Below are 24,369 nucleotides of genomic sequence, written 5' to 3'. Positions count from 1 at the left end.
GGGACACAGAATCCAGGGTCCCTGGGGGGACACGCCCTCTGCCTAATGGGAAAGTGGGAGGCCCAGATGGATCCCCTCCCTTACAGGGGCACCAGGGCGCCTTGGGGGGGGGGGTCTGGGGAGGAGTATTTTCCAGGGCACAGTGGGGATTCTCGGTCTCAGACCCCGTTTCCAGCCGGAGGCTGTGGGGTAGGAAAACCCACGTCTCTGCCAGCATCTCCACTGCGACGCAGTCACTCTGGGGCCACCTCGCGTGCCAGCGGCGGGGAGGGACGCGCAGAGCCCAGCAGCCTGGCTCCCGCCCCACATGGGGAGCGGGCACTCAGGCCCGAGGGACGGGCCCGCAGGCATGTCCGAGTTCCGCCCTGACGCACGCACACACATTCCAAGGTTATATTCCTTTAATATTTGGAACTGGAAAATTTCTTTAATTCGGTCTCTGCTTGTATAACACAAAGATGGCCAAGAATCCACCCCCCACCTTCGCAACCTGACGCTCAGGCCCCTTTGTAAAGCGGCCACACGTGTGCTCATGGCTGTTAGGTAGCTTCTGCAAACAATTCAACGAAAAAAGATCATATTTATGTGCATATAGATTATATATATATGTAGGTAGGTATGTATATAAAACCATGGCGTTTTTAATTCTGGCCCAAGATAATAATACACCCTCATCTGGCGCCCGTCACTAGGACGTGCCCCTTAGGGGTCTCTCGCTCGAGTCGAGGCCGCCCCGGGGTGGCTGGCAAGGGGACCCCAGGTGACCAGGACAAATACGCTCACTCGTGGAGCCGCATTTCATGGACGTGTCGTGTGCGTGGGTGCCGGCGTGTCTGCAAAGTAGAAACACCAGTGCGTTCTGTTCATACTAAGCGTGTTAAAAGAAATGAGATTTTGTAACTGAGAACACATTTTTTCTTTTTAAAAAGGAACATCGAAGGTCTTCAAAAATTGCTACAGTACAAAAAAGGGGGGGGGTAGTTGTGTGTGTTGTGGGTATTTATATATTTATATATATTTATATATTAACCAGAAAGAGCGACGCGACCGGGAGAGAGTCCCACACTCCTGTTTTCGGTAAGATTCCTCCTCGTGGCTCGCGTGGCTTCGGCCTTGTCACCGAGTCTCATGGGTCAGTACATGGCACATAATGGTATTATTGGCACAGGTTCAGAATCGCAGTCGAGTCCGGGCCTCCGGTGCGTCCTCCTGCCCTCCCCTCGGTCTCCGGCTCCTTCTCGTGGGCGGCTCCTTCCTGTTCCCCAGAGAAGCGCTGGGAGAAGGCAGGCCCCCATAGGCGTCAGCATTTTTATAAAAATAGATTTGGCCTATAGCGTCCTGCTCTGTGAGTTCCCCACCGGCAAACAGAAGTGGTAGGTGTGGGGAGCCTCCCCTTGGACAGTTTAGTTTTAGGTTTTGTGGGTTTTTTTGTAATTTTTAATTTTTTTTTAATTTTTTTTAATTTTTTTTTTTTTTACAGGTTCACCAACGGAATCCTGTGTGGAAAGAAAACAAGAAGAGATTAAACGGCAGGAGGCGTCTCCTCAGCCCTCCCCATGGAGCCCTGGGGTACTGCTCCCTGCCTAAGGTCACCCACGTGTCCAGGGGGAACACCAAGGCCATCTCGCTGGACCAGATCCCCAGGAAGTGCCCGCTCCCCCTCCAGGCCCCCGCCTGGTCTGGACAAGGAAGGCGGGGCCCCTGTCACCCCCTGCCTTGCTGTCTACCTCCAAAATGACACCTGTTTGGGCAACTCCATTCACCCCCTGAGATGCCCACATGGCCACAGGACACCACGGGTAATGGCAGGAACCACTCCAGGGAGCTTCACGCCAGCAGTTCGCTTCGCCCCGCCCCGCCCCCTGCCTCCTCCTCGCCAGCATCCGGGGGCGGGGGTGGGGTTCGAACAGAGAGGACCGTCCCCCTTGCGCGTCGATCTTCCTTCCGCTCTCGTGAGAGTTAAAAACACGGAGACAAGTCCTAAATGATTCCCTCCTAGGAGGCCCCCTGGGAAGCAGGCGCTGGGGGGCCGGTGCCAGGGGCTGGGGGGCTGCTGTTGAAGGGGACAGAGTGTCAGTCTGGGAAGACAAAGGGTTCCAGAGATGGGGAGACGGATGGCACTGACGCTGCACTACCGCGAATGTCGCCGACGCCAGAGAACCGTCTCCTTCAGAAGAGTTAAGGCGGCCAATTCTATGTTATGGATGTTTTACTGCAATTTTAAAAGTTAAAAAAAATAGGAGTTCCCGTGGTGGCGCAGTGGTTAACGAATCCGACTAGGAACCATGAGGCTGCGGGTTCGATCCCTGCCCTTGCTCAGTGGGTTAAAGATCCGGCGTTGCCGTGAGCTGTGGTGTAGGTCACAGATGCGGCTCGGATCCCCAGTTGCTGTGGCTCTGGCGTAGGCTGGTGGCTACGGCTCCAATTCGACCCCTAGCCTGGGAACCTCCATATGCCGCGAGAGCGGCCCAAGAAATGGCAAAAAGACAAAAAAAAAAAAAAACGTAAAAAAAAATATGCTAAAACATACGAGGACACAAAGAAAAGCTGCGCCTGTTGGCCCTGGCCGCCTGGGACTGTCTCGGGTGTGAGCTGCCGCCGCTGCCCCAGGTGATGACCACGCGGCCTCTCCCTGCCCTCAGAGGGTCCAGGGTGGAACACGAGCCCCAGGGCCTCCTCCCCTCAGAAGGGACTTTTCCCTGAGCCTGACAGGGTTTCCCACCCCTTCCTGGACCTCAACCAGATGATCACGAGGGCACAGCTCTGCCCTCCTACAGGCCCGCCCTCTCCCGGGCTGGGGGTTCCCTACAGGCTTTATCTGCCACTCTGCTGCTGAAAGGCTTCAGTGCTTCTGACCCGGCTCCTAGGATCCTCTGGGAGCAGGTCCCACCCTCCCCCCAAATCCTCCCCCCCCCAAAGGGCATGTCTCTGACCTTAAAGCCCCCAGGTTTCTGCTGAAAGTCACTGCCCAGGGCTAGGGGGGTGCCAGGGAGCCTTCGTGGATTTAACTGCTCCTTTGCTAAAGGTCCTCTGTTTCCTTTCTGTCTATTCGAGCATCCGGTTCTGAGTCTGGTTTTTCATCTGAGCGCGTCTGTCACCCGTCACCCCAGGTGTCATCCTGGGTCTGCCCCGGTGCCCGCTCTGAGCCTGGCCCGGGGAGGAACGTCAGCACTGGCTGGGCTCAGGGAAGAGGCCTCTGCGTGAAGGGAGCTGCGACCTCGGCCCCTCAAGAGGCCGGCCTGGACGGAGGCGGGGAGGGGCTCTGGGGCCATATGGGGACCACGCCTCTTCCAAAGCTCCCAGCATCTGCCACCCTCCAGCATCTCAGGATGAACAAACAAGACAGAGTGCAGGCTCCGCCTCTGTGCATTGAAGAGCAGCGCTCCCTCCCTCAGAGGTGGGGATCCTCCTCAGAGAAGGGGTTTGAGGTGACCCAGCCACCTCCCAGGCCCTGCCCCACGTTCCTACAGACACCCTATTTCTTGAGACCTGCTCCTGGGAAAGGGCTGGGGTCCATCCCCCAAAGGCTCAGCACAAGAGCCTCTCAGCCTGGCACGAACCCTGGTAACGTGAGATTCTGGGCCAGACAGAAAAGCTGTGGCAGCAAAGCCACAGGGACCTAGGATGCGTCCAGACTGGGGCGAAACTAGTGCCCTCTGCTGCCTGGAAGGGGAGTCTTGGCTCCCTGGCCCCAGGCTGCAAACCACGGGGTCCTGGGCTTACAAAGCAGCATCAGCTTTAGCGGAACAAAGAGAACAGACAGACTACAGCAAGCCCCCCTGGAGCGTGGAGCTGCTAGTGAGCTTCCCTGCAACCTGGAAACAGCGCCTTCCCTGCCAAGTTCTGCGGTGCCGGTTCTCAGCTTGGGGAGAGAACAGCCTCCAGAAGGGTCTGGATGTCGCTTTGAAGAAATGGTTCTTTTGAATTACAGAAGCTGGAGATTCAGTTAATGTATTTTTTAGAACAAAGCGGGAAGGCTCAGGTGCGTTTCTTGCTTTTTCATTAGTTATATCTTCACTGTGTTTTTGAAAATAATAATAACACATGATTTATTTCTCACTTGCTTCGGAGGCAGCAGCTTTTATGACTTGTCAGGCTGGGTTCAGGATGAAGTGGCCTTGGCAATGGCAAGATCTCAACCCTAATGAGGTTTTCTGAAGTTTACTTGCTGCATGAAAAATGACAGGAAATTAGCCCAAGAGCCAGTGGCAGGCGTGTGTCCAAGGTCCCTTTCCATAGAGCTGGAAAGGCCGTTTTATTCTGTCTCGTGTATAGTGTTCAATTGGGCCACATGGCGGAGGGCTGCTGAGATAAGCGTTTGCTGGAATTTATGGCAGAGGCTGACTCTAGGGACGTGGGCTGAACTTCTGCCCAGGCCGGGTCACTGGGTCCACCAGCCCCGGCGTCGCGGTCCACTGGCCCGCAGGGAAGTGGATTGGGCAGGACTCAGGTCCCACACGTGCGTGTGGGTGAAGAGGAGCCCCAGAGATGGTGCGGTAACGAACTGCCATATCATCATTAAAAATGCATTTGGAGAGGCTTAACAGCTACGCGAGAGATAAATATCTCCACTGGCTCTTGGACCTTAATTAAATGTTTTAGTATTAATTGCTATTTATTTAAGGGACAATAAGTACCCCAGTAAATCTGAGCCATCTTCCTGGCTCTTCACCGATCCATCCCCACGTCCAGGAGTTAACCACGAGAATGGGGGTTACAGGGAATCCGAACCTGTTCCGGCCAGTGTGTGATAAATGGCCCATCAGAGGCCCAGAAGGAGCCTGTGAGCATCTATCAGGGACTAACGAGGCTGCGTGTGGCCCTCCTGGTCCATGTCCACGTGGCTGAGTGTGGCGCTGCTCCACGCCGGTCCATGTTGGTCCTGTTGGCTGGTCTCCGCTCCCAAGCTATCGACTTGAGACCCACATCCAGGTGAGCGGATCACAGAGGCGCCCCTCCCCCGGGTGGGGGTGGTCCTGAAATAGCTCCTGGGTGGGGTTGGGACCTGGGGATCCCGAGGGGAGCATGGCTCCCTGGTCCCGAGTGGAGGGGTACACAGGGAGCTCGTGGGGGTCCTTCTGTGCCCCGTGGTGCTGGAAAGAGAAGCAGGCTCACGACACAGGACGGTCCTTTGGAGCAGAGGAGTGAAAAGAAGCACCTCCCCTCCCACAGTTGATTTTCTTTTAAATCAGGGGTGAGGCTGGGGCTCCCTGCTCCGAGGAGGACCTCAGCCTAGGGCCTTTGGACGCTCTGGAAGTGGCCTCTGCCCTGTGGTGCTCCCTGCCCTGCAGAGTCTGGATGAAAGTCCCAGAGCAGGTGTCTTTCGTCATCTCCCACAGACAGTTCTCTTCCTGCTCACTCAGGGCCAGGGACAGAGCAGGAACAGAGGCATTCCACGGGGACTGCAGTCAAGGCTCTCGAGCAGAGGCCAGGGCGTGGCCCTGGGGCCAAGGGGCCAGCACTCATGCGGTTCCACCACTTACAGCCTGACAGACCTCAGGCAAGTCACTTAACCTCCCTGAGCCTTGGTTCCCCACCTGTAAGGGCTTCTAGGCATTAAGAAGGCTCCAATGAGCTTCCGTTTGAATGTCTCATTAGGGCACTGTGTCCCCGCCCCCACCAGGAGGAGGCTCCCTGGAGTGGAAGATGCATCCACCTCCAGGCCTGTGGCCCCCACCTTCTGGGGAAGAGAGCAGGGGTCTTTGATGCACAGCCAGCATCTCCCAGGTCAATGTCTTGTGTGTTCCTGCAACTCTGAAATCCTAACAGAGATGCTGGCGCCCACCCGGCCACCCTGCAGAGCCGCTTTCGCCAGGCAGGCAGGAGCTCCTCGGATAACAGGCAGGGCCCCCGGTCAGAAGTCCAAAGGGAGTTCGGTCCATGGCCTTAACAAGATGAGTCACATCCAGCAGACAAAGGCGCACGCTTCTGATGGAGGACCTTGCCCAGGGCACCCGGCCCAGGATGTCAGGAGCAGACCTCATCTCCCCTGCCCGGCCTGCACAGTCTCAGCAAAGGACTCTGGGGGAGGGCTCACTTTCCAGTTTAGTCTCCTTACCTTCCTTCCCCCCGTCGGCGCAACATTGCGCTAAGCGGGCTTTTTTGGCTTCAGGACAGAAGTGAGGGCTGAAGGTCTGATGTGGAGCAAATATGCGATTCACTAGGACTGGGATTAGGAACTGACCAATTCATTCCTGCTTCTCAAAGCCACCGGCTCCCCCACCCCTGCTAAGGGCCTCAAGCCAAGTTCTCCAAGGGTCACACTTGCGCCCCCCCACCCCCGAAGACCCCTCCCTGGCCCCAGACTCTCCCTGACTTTGATGGCGCAGTTTCCACTCAGTCCAAGCCAAAGTCAGAAAGAACGTTTGCAAATATCAATAACCCTAGAAGCTGGGTTGCCTGCCTGTGGAAGGATCTTACTGACATCACATTTAGAAGGAATATCTGGCGGGAGAAAGATGCTCTCACTGGGAGAGCGAGATGTCCCCCTTTGAAGACCCAGCATCAAAAAAGAAAACCCGAGAAAAAAAAGCCCCGGTCGCCTCTATTGACCATGCTCACAGATGGTGCCGCCACGGGGGCACGATGCTCCCCCCCGCAGCCCGAGGGTCTGGGAGGATCGGCACAGGAGAAGGCAATTTAAAGTTTGCATTAAAGTCAATACCACTGAAAGCAAAGCAGATGTTCCTGCCCAGCAGAGCGTGGAAAATTCATCCTGTTTGGGTAGCGGGCCCTGGCTTCAAATTAGCGGATGTCTCAACTCTTCACTTTCTTTATCATTCTCCCTCTTATCTCTTCATTTTATATTTCAAAATTGTATTTAATTCTGCTCCAGGGTCCCCAGCCCCACCCCACGTAAAGACGTGATGGAGGCATGACTTCTGCTCATGCTGCTGCCAGCCTGTGTGCTTCATCTTTCGAGAAAAGGAATGGACTTGGAGCTCCTGCGAGAACTGGTGTTCCCTGTCCTGCAGGCCTTCCTGGGAGACGGAACAGAACCGGCAGAAACAGCCAGGGTGCCGAGCGGGGCTTCCTGAGTCTGTGACTCCCTTCCACCGGGATGGGGGAGAGATGCAAGCCCAGCCCTCTAGTTTGTATCCCGAATGGTGACACCCCTGGAATCCCACCTGCCTTGTCCAGAAGGACTCCTGTTTGTTATCCCAGGGGGGAGACCGGGGGTGGGGGCGGGGAAGAGGGAGGGCAAGGGACAAACCAACCCAAGTCCGATAAAAGAGATACGTACCATAAAACAGACACATGGCGTCTGCCCTGCCCCCAGGAGGTAAAAAAAGACTTCGGCCAGTCAGCAGGAGATTTCAAACCATTTCTCGGACACAAAGGCCACAGGAATAAGATGCCGATCAGAAGAAGAGGGTCTGTAGCAAGCAGAAAAATGAGCTGGCGAGGGCTGGTTCATAGCACCTGACAGGCAGGCCGGCTTGGGCCCGGGGCAGAAAACTGGCTGCTGGGGTCACAAAGTACCCCAGGGAGGAGATGCTCGGCCTGGACCCACTGGCCTCCCCTTGCTACGCCGGCCAGCCTGGGGAGGCCCGAGGGGTCCGAGCCCCGGAGGAAGCTGGTGCCAGGACCCACGGAGGCGTCATTTCCAGATTTCAGTCTCTGATTTGCATGACAAGTGCAAAGTCCAGGGTCTCTGCTCCGAGGGCAGAGACCAGTCCCTTTACTGCACATTATAAAGAGGGTGGGCCTGGTGCCTGAAATGCCACTGCGCCCTCCCCCTGTATTCTGCCCCCTTAGAGACTGAGGTACCATCTCCCAGGGCCAACGAGAGCCAAGAGAGCTTCACCTTGGGCCAATAAGCAAGGACCTGCTGCATCTAGTGCTTCCTCGCCAGCTCCCCTGCCTGCAGGCGGGGCTCTCCCAGGACATGGGGCAGGGAGGGAGACGCAGGAAACACCAAGACCCACCCATGCCACCCCCCCCACACACACAAAAGCTGAAGCCCTGCTCTGCCAGGGCTTCAAATGGGCACACACACATCCCACAGCCTAGTTTGAAAATCCTGCCAATCCTTCATCAATTTGCCCTTCAGGGAGGCTGGGATGTAACCTGCGAGCTTCCCAAACACTGTCGAGTGAAGCAAAGTCGTTCAGAAGAACCGTCCTGAGGTTTCTGCCCTGCACCCTCTTCCCCTGCAGAGGGACCATCTCAGACTAAGAAGGTGGCAGAGTCCGGGTGTAGAGATGCAGGAAGAGGAGCAGCAAGGAAATATTTAAGGAGCACCTGCTCGCTCTCACGACCAGGATGGGGAGACCTTAACTACAGGCCGGAAAGCTGAAATCCCCAGACTCCAACCTGGGTTCTGCGAGGAAACCCTCCGGCCACCTCGGGCAGCGCCCCCCAGTGGCCACTGCTGCCGGTGACCATGGGCCCCTCCCATCGCCCGGTGTCCTATTCATTCTTCCTAAGATTTTTAAACGGTGGGAGCATTTTTTTTCTTAATTTACGAAATGATGCATGAGTCCGTGCTCACTTTAAAAAGATAGCTTATTGACGTTTTAATCTAATTCTGGATAAACCTTTGGAGGCTGACGCGAGGTTTTCTTAAATACGCCCGGGGTGGTCTTAGAAGCATGTCATCTTTGAGGGATTACACATGACTAATAAAAAAAGAGTAGTTGATAACCAGGAGGCTGGCTGGTGTAGGCGATTTGTGCTAGATTTACTGTTGACATTTTAGTGCTGGGGTCCAGGGACACAGACTAGGGCGGGACCAGTCACGATCTGCTGATATTTGGGAGGCCTGAGAGGCCAGTGCTGGCTTTGGACGCTGGGCAATGACTCCTTGCAGGCTCCAGGGCTGGGCAAGGCGAGGCCGTCCACCGGTCAGGTGGGCTCTGGCTGCTGGATGGCGAGGAAGCTGCGTACGTCTGCCTCACCCCTCTCGTCTCATCTCACCCAACTAGCTGCCCACGTGCGCTCAGACGTCAAGGGGAAGGCTGTCTGGCACCAACTCTCGGCCCTGCATCCCAGGAGCGGGTGGCGGCCAAGCCTGGCCCAAGCCCGTGCTTACCGGTTCCCGTTAAAGGTGGATTTGTACTCCCCGGCCGGGTGCAGTGTCTCGTCGGTGTAGACGGGCGCGGACGCCCGGACACACTCGTGTGAACACTGCAGGGTCTCGTTATAGGCTGTGAAGATGTCCAGGCTGCTGGGCACCCGGGCCGGCGTGAAGTCTGTCAGGTTCTGGCAGCTCTCCTCCTGCTGGTTCGTCTTCCGCTGGTGGCTGTTCCTACGCGTGTTCCCGCTCTGGGCACAGCTGGAGGAGAGAGAAGTTGGGTGGGGTGGGGTGGGGTGGGGTGGGGGGTGGGGGGTGGGGTGTGGGCCCCCTCCAGACCCACAAACATCTCCAGCGCTTAGGCCATGGAACCTTCATCTGCAGGCATTAGTTAGCCATCCTTTAATATTAAATGGTAACTCCCAGCCTCTTCGGAGAGATCGACCACAATGAGGCAATCAGCTCTTTTTCAAAAAAAATAAAATAAAATAAAATTTGCATTTGAAATGCACGGAGGATTGTGAGGTAAGGGGCTGAGCTGTGTTACTGGAGAGCCGAGGCCTCCTTAGGCCGAAGAATGGCAGCCGGACCGTGGCCCTGACTCGGCTTCCCCAGGAAACACCTGGCTGAGACGGAGGCCATGATGGGTGCCATGGGGATGCCTTGGTGCACGGGTTGGGGTGGCTGGTGTGCCCTGGGATGGACCATGTCATTATCTTTGGGGAGAGTTAGGACCCGGAGCCCAAGATGGAAACGAGGCTACGTCATCCGGGTCTCGAGAGAACCGTGCTTTGAGCCCGTGGACGCCTGCCTTAAGTCCCTGTTCTGGACCATAGAGGCTTCCAGAAGCTCGTAGGCAGAGCAGACAAGGGGGTGGGGGGTGGTCCCACCCTTGCTGGCTAAGGGATCTGATGGAGAAGGCACGTAGTGATCCCTCTCAGCTCCCAGAGGCAAGTTCCCAAGGATGGAAAGAGGACCACCCCCACAGAGGAGGGCAGGGGGAGATGGGGGAGCCTGGTCAGGGCGCCCCACCCCCCTTCACGCTCACCGCCTCTGCAGTGCGAGGGGCTGCCAGGAGCCAAGCTTTGTGAGCCCATCTCCCTGTAACATCCTGGTGAGGCAGGGCCTCCCGGGAATAAATGAAGATGAGAATATGGAGGCAAAAGCCAGGAGTCTGCCCACTGAGCTCATGGAACCTCTCAACTACCCGCCTGGCTGCCCCTCCTCAAAGACACTTTGAGGGTTTGTGGCACACCCTGGAGCGTGGGGAGGCCCAGGGGAGGTTTGCCCACCAGTCACACATCAGGATGGCCCGTGTGCGGGGCCCGCACAGCATCCGTGTGGTCCAGAGCCCTGGAGCTCCTCCTCCTGCCACCCAGCCCTGCCCAAGAGGCCTGCCTGGGAGCTGAACGCTGCCCTTGTCACCTGCCCCCAAAACACCCTGGGTCCTGGGTTTGCCGGCCCTCAGGAGCCCCGGGCCTCGCTGGCTTGGTGTGAGGTCTGTCCTGGGGCAGCGCCACCCCCTCCCCATCTCTCTAACCCTGGAGACCCACCTTCTTGCGCGTGTCCGTGCTGTTCTGTCCCGGGGAGGCTCCCTCCCATCCGCCTGCCTGACTTCCCGCCTCTGTCAGCAGGATGATGGTTTGGGCAAATTCCTCTAAGAGGGTGTTTCAGCTTCGACGTTAAAAGGAGCCACGTTTGCCGGAGGAGGGGCCGCAGGCAGACAGGGGCCTCGGAGCCGTGTGAGCAGCAAGGTCAGCCAGCTCCCTGATTTTCCCAGGGGTGTAGCAGGTGTGTACACCCAGTGAGGCCAACCTCAAAGTAGGCCAATTTCCAGGAGGAAATAGGCAAAGACAGGCCGCCTGGAGCAAAGCAGTAACCTAGTTCAGCAGACAGAGCAGCTCCAAGAGGAAGGCGGGAGGCCGCAGAGGCCAATGGAACAGCCCAGGATGGCGAGGGGCGAGCGGGACCCCCACCCGGGCTGGTGGGCAATGAGGAAAACACGCACTGGGAGGGTGACGTTCAAAGGGGTGCTGGGGTCCGAGCGATGGGCTCTGGGGACAGAACGCCTGCCGGCTGAGGGGCTAAGGCAAGGTGGCCTGGCGGGAGTTCTGCGGAGAAAGCCCCACAAAGGCAGGGCTAGGGAGCGCCCCCAGGAGCCCTCCTCCCATCCCCGAATAACTCCCATGGGCCAGCAGAGCTGCCGAGGTGAAGTGGTGGGTTGAGGCGGTCAGGAGCCGCACACAACATCCTCCTTCTCAGACAGCAAAACAATTCCCAGGGCTCTGAGCCGGGACCGGGTTTGCAAAGTAAGGACCTTTCTGTGTGCCCGTCCCCGGGAGCCCCCGCTGACCCCCCTCCAGGCCAGAAGGGCTGAGGATCCTTACCAGTTTTTTAAGACAAGAGTTGTGATCAGAGCAGCTATGACCATGATGAGCGAGACGGTGATGGTGACGACCTGATGGACCGCCAAACCTGGAAACAGAGAGGGAGCCGTGAAACCGGGGCCGTGAGACGAAGGTGCCCAGGAGCACGGAGGCGGTGACCTGTCGGCTCAAACCGGCCCTGAATGCCCGTCCCATGGTGTGCACGTGTCCCGGCTGGGGACGCACGGTGATAGGGCCATGGGGGACCAGATTAGGCCCTCGGTCTCTCCTGCCCACGCTCAGATGCCACTGGATACTGGAGGCACCAGAGCTGCGCTCACCCAGAATCCGGGAAGGGAGGCCCCAGCCTGGCCTCTCTCAGTCCCCGAGCGGAGACCCTGCCGAGCATATCACCTGGCACAGGTAAGCTCTGTAACCCCTCCCTTCTCTCCTCCCAACCTGGGAGAGGGCTGCTCCCTGAGCCCTGGGGAGAGCCAGCAAGGGGAAGGAGCAGGCTTTGGCAGACCCAGGAAGAGCCAGGACGGCCCAGGATTTATCGGGCAGGTGGGGAAAAGGAACACGTGTGCTGACACCCTGCAGACTCGGCCCTTGGCTCCCTGGGGAGTGTTGTCCCTTTTCCAGAGTTCTCTCCAAGAAGCTGACCGCCAGACGACGTGGCAGGGAATAAAAGATGCAGGCCCCGGGGCTGATGCTTTTCCCAAAGCCCCGCAGGAGGATCTACAATCTGGCCTCGAGGCCCCGTCTCAGGTGTGTGTGTGTGTGTGTGTGTGTGTGTGTGTGTGTGTGTTTGCAGTGGGGGGAGGGGCATCAGAAACAGAAGAACAGGGACAGCAGAGTCCTGACCAAAAGCAGTCTGTGAGCCTCACACAGGGTCCAGGATGCAGGGGACTGGGGTGCCCCCACCCCTGTACCACCATGCACCAACCAGAGATGCAGGGGAGGGAGAACGGACAGGCTGGCAATAGCTCTGGGCCCCTTGGCGCTTAGGTCCCTCTTGACAGCTCATCTGCTATATCCTTCCTGGGACACGGACGCCACGGCTGAATCCGCTCTGGCCCCGTCCTCATCCCGTCAGCAAGAACCACACCTGAGAGGCTGGGGGGCTAAGGGCCAGGAGGGGTTCTGCAGGTAGCCCTGAGGGTGGCCGACCGGCCCCAGGGGGTGTGACTCCCATGTTCTCGCCCCTCAACCACTCTCTCTGCACCCCTGAGGTCGGGGTGCAGAGGCCCACCCAATCACACCCGAGGACCTAGGGGTGCTGGGGGGAGACACCATGCGGCGGGAGCATCCGACGGGGAAGATTTCAGAGAGTAAGATTCTTCTGGCGGGCTCCCAAGGACACAGTCTCACTAACAGATGTCACCTCTCTCCTGGATGTGATCCTCGTGGGGGGGAATTGCTAACACATGATTCCCAGTTGGCATGACCAGAAAACAACCTTTCTTTCCCCAGCTGCTTCTCTTCTGGGCTCTTTCCATTTGTCCTGAGGGATTCCCATCCTGTGCCCGCAGGATAAGCATCACCCAGAAAACTGGAGAGAATCCGTGAATATCATGGGCCTCCCTTCATTCATCGCTTCATCCACGGATTCGAGGATCATTTATTGAGCACTACTGCATGCCAGGCAGTGCCAGTTTTGACTAACTCAGTGGTGGTGCCCAACCTCAGGAACAGCTGCTCTGGTGCCCATTTTTTAAAGTGGGAGTGTTCGCTGCTGGTTCTGGCCAACGGCTTCCCACGCACCTGTGTGCAATTTGTGGCACAAGCTCTAAATCTCTGAGCCAGCCTGCCTTCCTTCTAGGACCGCCAAATCAAGCTTGCCAAGGGGGCAGGACGCTAGTTATGCCACAGGAACCCCCTCTTCGGTCTCACCAACCATGAAGTGCCCAGCAGCCTCAGTCATCTCTATGTACCATCCGCTTCCCAGAGACCCAACTGAGACTCTGCTGGCAGAGGGAGGTTGCAATGGATGTCCAGTTTAATGGACAACCGGGAAAGACAGCTGCTCAGTCTTCCTTCACCCTCCATCTGCTTCTGTCCAGTCAAGAGCGGACCATGATGCCATGAAGAGTATGTGCTCATCCTGTGTCCCTGGGATGAGAGGAAGGAAGGCTGACGATGATGGAAGTGGTGGTGATGGTGGTGAAGGTGATGGTGGTGGTGAGGATTATAGTGATGACGATGACGTTGGTGATGACAGTGACGCTGGTGGTGATGGGAATGATAATGAAAGTGGTGATGACCACAATCTGGTGACCATGGTGGTGATGATGATGAAAGTGATGATGGTGACAATGGTGAGGATGACGGTGATGACAAAAGTGGTAGGGATGGTGGTACTGGTGACAGTGATGACAGTGATGACAGTCATGATGCTGGGGGTGATGATGATCATGACAACAGTGGTGATGATGGTGACAGTGATGGGGATGATGATGAAAGTGGTGATGGTGACAATGGTGATGATGACGGTGATGACAGAATTGGTGGTGGTGATACTGGTGACAGTGATGACAGTCGTGATGCTGGCGGTGATGGTGATCATGATGGGGATGATGGTGACAGTGATGGGGATCACAATGAAAGCGGTGGTGGCACTGGTGACAGTGATGACAGTCATGATGGGGCTGGTGGTGATGGTGACGATGATGATGACGTTGCTGGTGACGATGACCATAGGATGCTCGACAGGCATTAGCAATCGTCAGGTGCCTGTTATCCCCTTTCTTCCCGGCAACCATCCTCAAAGGTAGCTACTGTCCTCATACATTGTGGAAGTGACAACTACCTGAGCAACTCTGTATCCATCCCCTGGATCACCGCAACTCTGCAGGCCCCAAAGCCCATACTAAGAGCAATAGTATTATAAGATTTGGAGCACAGACTTTGTTTTTGTTTTTATTTTTTTTTTAGTCTTTTCAGGGTCGCACCTGCAGTTTATGGAGCTTCCCAGGCTAGGGGTTGAATCGGAGCTGTAGCTGCCAATCTACACTACAGCCACAACAACGTGGGATCTGAGGCATGTCTGTGACCTACACCACAGTTCACGGCAATGCCAGATCCTTAACCCACGGAACAAGGCCAGGGATTGAATCTCTGTCCTCATGGATGCTCGTCAGATTCGTTTCCACTGAGCCATGGCGGGAACTTCCAGACTTTGTACATCTCAATTTTTGTTTTGATCTGAGGTCCTCACTTCTTCCAAGGCAGAGTCTGGCAACTGTACCTTCTACATTCCTGGGGAAAATAAGCTTCTAAATTATGGAGGCTGGTGTTTGAACCTCACCACCCTTTCCACGGACCGCCCCCCTTAAGGAGTGCTCGGGGCCCACACCAAAGCCTCTCAGCCATCTTGGCAGGTCACATGGAAAACTCCATCGCAAAAACTGAACCTTTGTTTCTCAGGCTGATGGCACCTTCTAGGCCAGGAGAGTTTAGTGTCTATGGAGGTGGGAGATGCAAGGGATCACACTGAGTGGGAGGGGCCAGCGGGAGTAGCAGAGAGGGGTTCAACTTCGTGCAAGGCCCGGCGAGAGGCACTAAGCATCCCCTTACAAGAGGAGGGGAACTTGTGGTCCTTGCCCCAAAGCCTGCAGGGCCACTGGAGGCCCAGGTCACCACCAGGTTTGACGCCTTATCTTGTTACCAAGGGTCGAGTATTTGTGCTGATCGAAGCCCTTGGAAAGAAAGAATTCCATGAGCAGTGGTATCTTAAATGTTTTACTCCCTGCCGCCCCCTCCATGGGTGAAGCTGAGAAAGCATTGATTCTCTTCTGGTGGACGGAAAAAACAGAGGCCCAGGGTGGAAAACAGTTGGCTCGAGGGACCCCCTCACTGACCATTGGAAGAGCAGAAGCCCAGCCCTTTGCCTGAGGTTCTCATGAGTCTCTGAGCCGCTTAAGAAAGAGCCCAGTCTTCACCATCCTTCAGTCCACCCCCAGCCCCCACCCCTACTCTCTGGCACAGCATCTTACAACAGTCGCTGTGTGACATATTATTCACCCAACAGCAGAGAATGAAAAACTAGGGGAACGGGGAGGAAGGTGATGACATAATTCCAGTGTCGGCTTTGTTCTGGTGGCCCTTTTCTCCTGCCTTTGGTGTGAAATTTCTCCATAGGACTTGCCAAGTTAAAATTTGGAGAGAATGATATGTGGGTTAATAAGCAGCTAGGATCATCTGGGTAGAAATACAACAATGATGAAACAGCTAAGCTCTCTGGAAAGACTTCCCTAAGCCTGTCTTCACACCTGTGATCAATTGAATCCACTGTCTACCCTGCAGAGTCAGGAGGCAAGGCAATTCTCTACTCTGGAGTCCCAGCAAAAATCAAACCTCTAACGCCAAACGAACAAATCTGTAACCGCATTCTTGGCTGTAAAACTGGTTTGAGGCAAACTCCTTGCTGTCCTCATGTGCTTTCCTTGAAAAGCAAACAGCCTTGGCTTTGATGCCTGGCCCATGGGTTTTGATGGGTCACCGGGCTCAGGTGTAAGGAATCCATGGCTGCAAGGAGAACCCACAAATCCACAGACATGATGGTTGAACAAGGACTGGGCCTTCTGACATGTGATAAGAGTGATATTTGTAGGAGGCTGGTTAGAAGATGGAAACCCCATAAGGATGCTCCATCTTTTTTCTCGCGTGTGTCACTAAGAAGAGAGCGGCACCATTTATGAGAAGTTGGGTAGCGAAGAAGCTGTCCTAGCGTTTAGACTTTCCCAAACACCAGGAGTTGTTTCCCCCTCTGTGTAAACCCCTGAAGTCTGCATGGCCTCTGGGTAGGCTAACCTTGACCTAAACGGCCAGAGAGTAAGGATTTTGAGCTTTGAGGGCTGTATAGCCTCAACTGCAACTTCTTGACCCTGCATAAGAGGAGCTGTGGATAACAGGCACACCAGAGAGCATGACTGTGAGCCAATAAAACTTTATTCACAACAGACAACGGCAAGATTTGGCTCACAGACTCTCGTTCGCAGGCTCTGCTTTAGGCAAACAGCTAAAGGTGGCATGGCTCATCAAATACGCAGAAGTAGAAGCTATGTTCTATATGGTTAAAGCTGGGACTCCAACTGCGAGCTTTTGGGTCTGTACAACCTTCCCGCTCTATCATCAAAGCTCTAGAGTCTTCTGAGATTTCCCCCAGCCACCGTCAAGGTGGTTTCAAAGGCAGTCAAGCCTCTGTCTCATGAAGTTGGTCCCTAACAACCTGCAGCGGGCAGCTCCGCCCTCCTGGGTATGTCCACGTGAAGCCAGCTTGAGATCACTCAGTCCGACACTCAATTAAACAGGAGTCTTGATTTTCGGAGATGGAAGCTCTCCCAGGGAGAATCTCACCAGCAGAATCCCTCCAACGGCCTCTTCAGAAATATGTCAGCCACTTGTCTATCTCAACCTTTTCTATTAGCGTTGAAAAGAAACCACGTCGTGTGAAAGACAAGAATGTTCAGATCACAGAATCCAGGCACTGAGATGGACTTCACCCCACGGGTCTGTGGACACGGCTTTCCTGCCACAAGCGGGACCATTTTTAGGAGGACGTCCTCCCCGCTGCTCTCCTTCCTAACAAATTCCTCTCGGCACTCACACCCGAAATGATGTTCCCTCTGCTCAGGTGTCCAGTGCTCAGGAAATAACACAGGGACAAACACCTATGTCACAGACCTTACCGACCCTGGAGAGAGCCATCCTGGAAAAGCTTCTGTTCCAGCTGTTGGGTGGGCTGTGGTTTGGTTGACAAGGATGTCACCTAATAGAGTGGGGGTATATACGCTTTACCCCCAAGAAAGGGAAAAAAACTCCAACCTTTCTCCTCTGCCCTCCCAAGGTCAACACCAAATCCACCTCCAAACTCTTTCCAATTCAGATACAGTCCCAGAACGAGGAGCGAGCTGTGTGGGGGATCTCACTTTCCTTTCCTGACAGGTGTTATTGTTCTTGCTAATTTAGGGGCTCTTTCTGCTCCTGGTAATTGCCACTGTATACTAATGTGCTAGGAATCAGCTGCCATCCAGATAATGAAAAATTATACTTGGAATAATGGATGGCGACAGATGGATTACCAAGCTCTGCATCAATCAATAGGGCTTTTATGGTTATATTTGTGGTGGTTTGTAATAAGATCAGGCCCCAAAGATTGATGTGGAAGCTGGTAATTCATCTCTGGCTCTGGACGAGTTTCTTTTTAAACGGAGTCAAGGCAACTGTCCCATGACAGGACGAGCCCATCCAGGACCTCCTTTCTGATCCTGGAGGGGAGGCATGGGACACTGGCTGGTACCCTCAGATGGAGGCAGGGACAACAGCCTGGAATTTGCTGAGGCAAAGAGATGACATCTTTGTGTTTACAGGAGCTCATTTACAAAGCAGGGCTCTTGTGTGCCCACATGATAGAAAGAAAGACCCAGTGACAAATGGCTCCAGGGATGTCTTTCTCCAGGGGCTGGACAGGTGATGGCGGGAGCACGCAGTGCCAAGTCCACTGCAAAGAGGCCATTCCTTTCCCACAAATTCTGCAAAACGTCGACTGCACAGTTCATCTTTGACCTCTGGGAATACAGTGAAGCTTGTGGCACCCCCTTGGGGTGGGGACAGGTGAGAGAGGCCATCCCCCTTTCTTGAGAAAGAGGCACCCGAAGGTTTAGGCTCCTTCTGAGGCATCTGGGGGGTGCAGGGGGCAGGCTGCTAAGGGACAATGAGCCTTCTAAAACCAGGATGATCATAGGAAAACAAGGACATCTGCTTTGTGTTGGGGACACAAAGGCACACTGTTTTCTGAATGACAGAGGTGCTTGGAGCCAAGACTCTGCTGAGATGCTGTGTCCTCATCGGACACCCCAGCCTAGGACAGGATCCTCAGTGCAGGGGACGCAGGGTCACCCAGGGAGTGGCTGTGCCGACACCTCAAGGAACCACCCCCAAAAGGACTCAGAGCCAGGAGGCAGCAGTGGCCCTCCACCAGGGAAACAGGGCCACTCTGGGAGACATTTCTGGTGTCACATGGGAGATGGGGGGTAGTTCCACTGGTATCTTGTGGGTAAATATCGGAGATGCTGGCAGACATCCTACAATGCACAGGATGACCCCACAAGAAAGAATGATCTGGACCCAAACCTCGATGGACCGGAGGCTGTCTGCTAACAGAGGACATGCTTAAACAACAAGAAATGGGCGTCCGGCCGTCCTCAAAAGGTCTACAAACAATAATGCTGGAGAGGGTATGGAGAAAAGGGAACCCTCTTACACTCTTGGTGGGAATGTAAACTGGTGCAACCACTGTGGAAAACAGTATGGAGATTCCTCAGAAAACTCAAAATAGAACTACCATCTGATCCAGCAATCCCACTCCTGGGCATCCATCCAGAGAAAACCATGACTCACAAAGACACATGTACTCCAGTGTTCACTGCAGCACTATTTGCAATAGCCAAGACGTGGAAACAACCTAAATGTCCATCGACAGAGGAATGGATCAAGAAGATGTGGTGCATATACACAATGGAATATGACTCAGCCATTAAAAGGAGAGAAATAACGGCATTTGCAGCAACATGGATGGACCTAGAAATTACCATGCTAAGTGAAGTCCATCAGACAGTGAGACACCAACATCAAATGCTCTCACTGACATGTGGAATCTAAAAAAAAAGGACACAGTGAACTTCTTTGCAAAACAGATACTGACTCAGACTTTGAAAAACTTATGGTTTCCAAAGGAGACAGGCTGGGGGGTGGGGGGATGCACTGAGGGTTTGGGATGGAAATGCTATAAAATGGGGCTGCGATGATCATTGTACACCTATAAATGTAATAAAATGCACTGAGTAATTGGAAAAAAAAAAGAAAGAAAGAAAGAAACGGGCATCCACCTCTCCAACCACGTCGCACCATCTGAACCGACTCCTCAGGACACCCTCATTGAGGCAGCGGGCGGTGAGCATGTCAGAAACACCCTGAGATTGTACCCTGTGTGGCTGCAATGGGAGAAATGTGGTCCTTTCCCTGCTGGGTCCCCTTTCTCCCCCCCTGCCCCATCCCAATTAACAGCAGAGAGGGCCTGGGGGGCAGGGAAGTGACTCACCCCACTGATGGTGCCATGGACCTCGGGGACTGAGTTCTCGTGCAGCTCAGCACAACCCCATGAAGTGGGTGCAAAGATGCTCCCTGTTGCCAGAGGGAGGAGGCACAGTGCCATCTGGGGGGGGTCCCCGAGTCTACTCTCAAAGTCAGTATCCCCTAGAAGGACCCACAGCCTGGATGGAAGCTGTGGATTCATTCCCTAGGATTCACTCCACTAGGACTCGTTACCGAAAGGCTAGGGGTTCCAATGAGCAGTGGGCAGAGGAGGCTGGAGACCAGGAGCTGCCAGGGAGGCACAGATGGCAGGGCATTCCCCCGGTGACAGTGGGGACAACACGCATGGGGTCTGCCAGTCAGCGCCTGGGTCGTGGGTGTCCAGAGTCTTGGTTGGGGTTTGGTCACGTACGTGTGGCTGGCCTTGGGTCTCCAGCTGGTCCAGAGGTTGAGCTGACTCATTTGCCCAAGGCGCCACCATCAGTCATAAAACATCGTGTCAGCACTGGCCATCCTTCTGGTCCAGGGCCCCAGGTAAACCCTCTCTCATCAGGAAGGACCTCCCAAGGGCTCCAAGGTGACTCCCAGGAGCTGGGGTCAAGGACTTCTCTTTGAACCAGCTTAACCCTTAACTGCACATGGAGCACAGACCTAGCAAACCTGGAACTGGAATGCCAGCAGGCTGGCTCCGGGGCCATGGCTTTAGCTGGTCCCCTGCACAGCCCTCCTGGAGAACTGGTCCTTTCTCGGCATGGATGGCCAGTGGCCATGGAGCCATGGTTCAGGGAGTATCTTGGGATCACTCTGCTGGCCAGGGGCTCCAAAAGGGATGTGAACGTGATGACATCCCCTGTCCTTAGGCTCCACTGAAGCTGGCCCATCCCTGGGCTGGCCACATTGGGGAGCAAGTTCCTCAGCCGAGAACTTCCTTTGCTTCTGGAGACTTGAACTTGAGGACACAGTGCTGCAGACGAGGAGATGGAGGGATCCTGGGGTGTAAGGCACCCTCCAGCAGCCAGATGCGGCTCCAGCAATTGCATCTGTCTTCCTTCCCTTCTCAGCACATCTTCTTGGGCGAATCTCAGCGTGGTCCCAGCCCGAGGGGTAAGCTCTTCCTGCTCAGACCTGGGTCCACAGGAAGGCGGGGCATGGTGCACAGAGAACTGGGGAAACCCTGCCCCCTAGCAGCGGGGTTTGTTATGGGGTTGAATTGTGTCCCACCCACCCCCACCCCTGAATGCGGATGTTGACATGGTGACCCCCTACTGGCCCAGAATGTGACCTCGTTTGGAAATAGATCAGTGGCAGGTGTTAAATAGTTAAGATGAGGTCTTCTTACTGGAGTGGAGAAGCTTCTCACCCGATACCCAGTGTCCCTACAAAGGGAGATTCGGGTACAGACCCTCATACAGGGAGACGGCCAGGGCGATGCTGCCACAAGCCAGGGAGCTGCTGGAAGCCAGGAGATGGCCGGGGACAGGTGCTCGCCCGGCACCTTCTGAGGGGACACAGCCCTGAAGACACTGGCCTCAACTTCTGGCCTCTGGAACAGTGAGAGGATAAACCTGCTATTTAAACCCCTTGGTCTGGGACGCTGGGAGACAGGGCTCCCAGGAAGCCACAACACCTTCGGAGCTTCTGGAGGGTCACTCAGGGTCAAGGAGGCCCAGTGTCCTCACCCAACATCTAGAAAGTCAGGATCCACCTCTTAGCGGTCTTCAGAGCCAGACTTCTTTTAGTTTTTTTTTTCCTTCCCAACCTATGCCCTCTAGCCCATCCCCTGACCAGGCCATGACATGGGCAGCGGGGGCGTGCGCCCAGAGCTACAGTCTTAACTGCACGCTCCGAGACAGCTGATCCGGGACAGGTGACAGGTGACTTAGTCTCTCCGTAGTGGGCTGAAGAGTGCCCTCCCCCAAGTTCATATCCACACAGAACCTCAGAAGGCGACCTAATTTGGAAATAAGGTCTTTACAGATTGAATTAATGACTAAAGGATCTGGAGGTAGCCTAGATTCAGGGTGGGCCCTTAAGCCAGTGGCTGGTGCCCTCCTAAGACACACAGGAGAAGAAGACAGAGATTCCACGGAGGATGGAGGCGGAGGAAGCAGGGACAAGGCCACAAGCCAAGAAACTGTGGCCACCAGGACAGAGAGGGACCCTCCCCTTGAGCCTGGCTGCCGCCTTGGTGTTGGCTCCTGGCCTCCACACCCCAGCTGGGGCCCCAGAACGCAGACACGCCCGCTTTGCCTCAGCTTCCTCCTCTGTGAAAAATCACGGGACGTGTTATTCGGAGGATGGGGGCACGTGTTAGCTGCTCCCCCTGTGAGTGTGGGCTCTTCCCGGTGACACCCGGCTGATGGCCCTGCTTCTCCCGCCACCCTCCCCAGTCCCCTAACCCCCACCTGACCCCACCCACCATGAGTTTCCGCAGAGATGATGCAAAGCACAGATCCTGACTCAGCCAGCCTCCCAGGGCCAAGACCCTGCTGCTGCCTGACAGTGCAAATAAAGCTTTATTGGCAGGTGGCTGCATCCACCCCCTATGCATTGCCTACGGGCCTTTGCGCTGTAAGGGCAGAGTGAGCCATGTGGCCCTAGAGCCTAAAATACCTCCTATGTGGCCCTTCAGGGAGAAGTTTGGGACCCCTCCCCTGTTGGGGGGGGGGCTGAAAATCCCTGAGTGGGCATCACGGTGTGTGTGGCATGACGGGGGGATGGGCAGCTGGGGAAGGCGAGGGAGGACCCTGTGACCCCACCCACCTGCCTCTCTCACTGTCAAACTGCACAGTGGCCCCTTTCAGAAAGCAGTGCCATGCGGCAGGGGTTCCGCATTGGACTTAATGGCTCTGAAACTGGGTCACCCATGGAAGCCAGGCACGTCCATCTGGCCACTCACATTCAGCAGGCAGCCATGACCAGGACGCCGAGGGGGGCCCAGGAAACATGCCCCAGCCTGGGGCCCTGGTCACCCCAGATGTGGGGGTGGTCAGATCTGCTCATTCACACGCAGCATCCTTTCCAGCTGAGAGGCCCCTCCTGAGGGAAATGCAAAACCCCTCGGAAGAGGTGGAATCCTGAAGCTCCAGGGAACGTGCAAATCAGGGCTTCTTTCCTTTTTTGTCTTTTTAGGACCACACCCACAGCATATGGAGGTTCCCAGGCTAGGGGTTGAATCAGAGTTATAGCTGCCAGCCTATGCCAGAGCCACAGCAACGCAGGATCTGAGCTGCGTCTGTGACCTACACCACAGCTCACAGCAACGGCGGATCCTTAACCCACTGAGCGAGGCCAGGGATCGAACCTTCAACCTCATGGTTCCTAGTCAGATTTGTTTCTGCTGTGCCACGACGGGAACTCCCAAATCGGGGCTTCTTAAGTTGTGTCACAGTCCCCAACTGTGCTTTTGCCGATTTCCCAGAAGGCGCAGGTTCACATACCTACATGCATTGTGCACGCACACACACACTCGGGCAGGCACGCACACACACGTGCACACACACACACACACACACACACTGAATTTACTGCTCATCTCACTGAAGAACAGAAGCAGCTGATGTTCAGCTTTGCACTCAGTTAGCCAGTGTGGAAATGACCCATTTCTTCCCCTGAACTCCCAACACCGTGTGAATATTTCAACAAAGGGTAGCAGGCTGGGAGAGGGGGCAGCTGGTACTGCTTGATGCTAAGGAGAGGTGGGCGGGTGGGGGGGACACATGCAGCCTGTGCCCATCAGCCAGCACTTCAGGGAGCAGAGACTTTGTGCTATCCAAGCAGCACGGTCCCCGGGCCTGGCACAGCAGACGGAGCTCCAGGTCGCACGTGTCAGCTCCAGTCTATGACCGGATTACTCACCGGCAGAACCCGCCCTGCCGTGGGGACAGAATCTATACTTAGCCTGTAAAACGGTGAATGGATTGAACCTCCAGGCACACAGCGAGGCTCTCCCCAACTAAGCCCGCTGGCTCCCTCGTCCCCCGCCCGGAGCCACCTGTATGTTTCTGTGACAGTGCCAGGGCTCCAGAAGGAGGCAGCGCACAGTAGGTGTGAAGATGGCGGTGGCTCCATCCTGGTGACCATGGCCTTGGCGTCTGGGCAGAGGTGCTGGCACCTTCCTGGCACAGGATGGAGGAGGCCCCGGGCTGGGCATGGAGGCCCAGAGCAGAATTTCCATGAAATTTCCACAAACATATTCTGAATAAACCCAACAGGCTGCACCCCCGTCAAAGAGCCCCGGGGGATGGGAAGGGATAAACAAGAGTCTGGGATGAAGAGATACACACGACTGCATACAAGGCACATAACCAACAAGGGCCTCCATAGAGCAAAGGGAGCCATACCCACAGCTTTTCATAACCTACAAGGGAGACAATCGGAAAGAGAAAATATACCTTCATAAGATTATACATATATATCCTCATATGCATACGTATACCTGAACTGTGCCATACCCCTGAAACTAACACAGCAGTGTAAATCAACTATCCTTCAATTAAAAAAAAAAAGAAAGAAAAAAGCTCCCAGGTGCTCGGAGCCCCCCAGGGCCCAGTGCCTTCTGGGGGGCTAGTCCCAAAGGACTTAGTTCTAGTTAATTTTTTTTTTTTTGGCTGTACCCATGGTATGATGAAGTCCCTGGGCCAGGGATCAAACCTGTACCACAGCAGCAACCTGAACTGCTGCAGTGACAATGCCGGATCCTTAACCTGCTGCACCACTAGGGAATTCCTTTTTATTTATTTATTTTTTCAGCTAATCTTCTAATGAAAAGCTCTCTTTCAAAATACACTGTCTGTGCCCCAGACACCTCTCCAAATCAGACAGGCGGGAGCCCAGACTGGATGGCATTTCCCTCCCTGTGCTCTATGCCCTGGCCCCTACTTTCAGCGATGA

At 55.2% G+C, this 24,369-nt stretch overlaps 1 protein-coding gene across 1 annotated transcript in view; it reads right to left on the bottom strand.

Annotated features, from left to right (window-relative positions):
• Positions 1–386: 386 nt before the first annotated feature.
• AJAP1 (adherens junctions associated protein 1) overlaps positions 387–24,369 on the bottom strand; it is a 106,253-nt gene continuing 82,270 nt past the window's right edge. Inside the window, exons 3-6 of the mRNA XM_047792811.1 lie at positions 11,404–11,491; positions 9,035–9,277; positions 7,244–7,376; positions 387–1,496 (exon numbers count right to left, since the gene is read on the bottom strand). Of these exons, the coding sequence (XP_047648767.1) occupies positions 7,304–7,376; positions 9,035–9,277; positions 11,404–11,491 (404 nt within the window). The 3' untranslated portion in view covers positions 387–1,496; positions 7,244–7,303. The remainder of the gene's footprint in view (positions 1,497–7,243; positions 7,377–9,034; positions 9,278–11,403; positions 11,492–24,369) is intronic.

This window comes from Phacochoerus africanus, chromosome 8 (assembly GCF_016906955.1).
Source record: "Phacochoerus africanus isolate WHEZ1 chromosome 8, ROS_Pafr_v1, whole genome shotgun sequence".
Classification (NCBI taxonomy): Eukaryota; Metazoa; Chordata; class Mammalia; order Artiodactyla; family Suidae; genus Phacochoerus; species Phacochoerus africanus.
The sequence above is the reverse complement of the archived record's forward strand: the minus strand, read 5'-3'. Positions and strand labels throughout refer to the sequence as shown.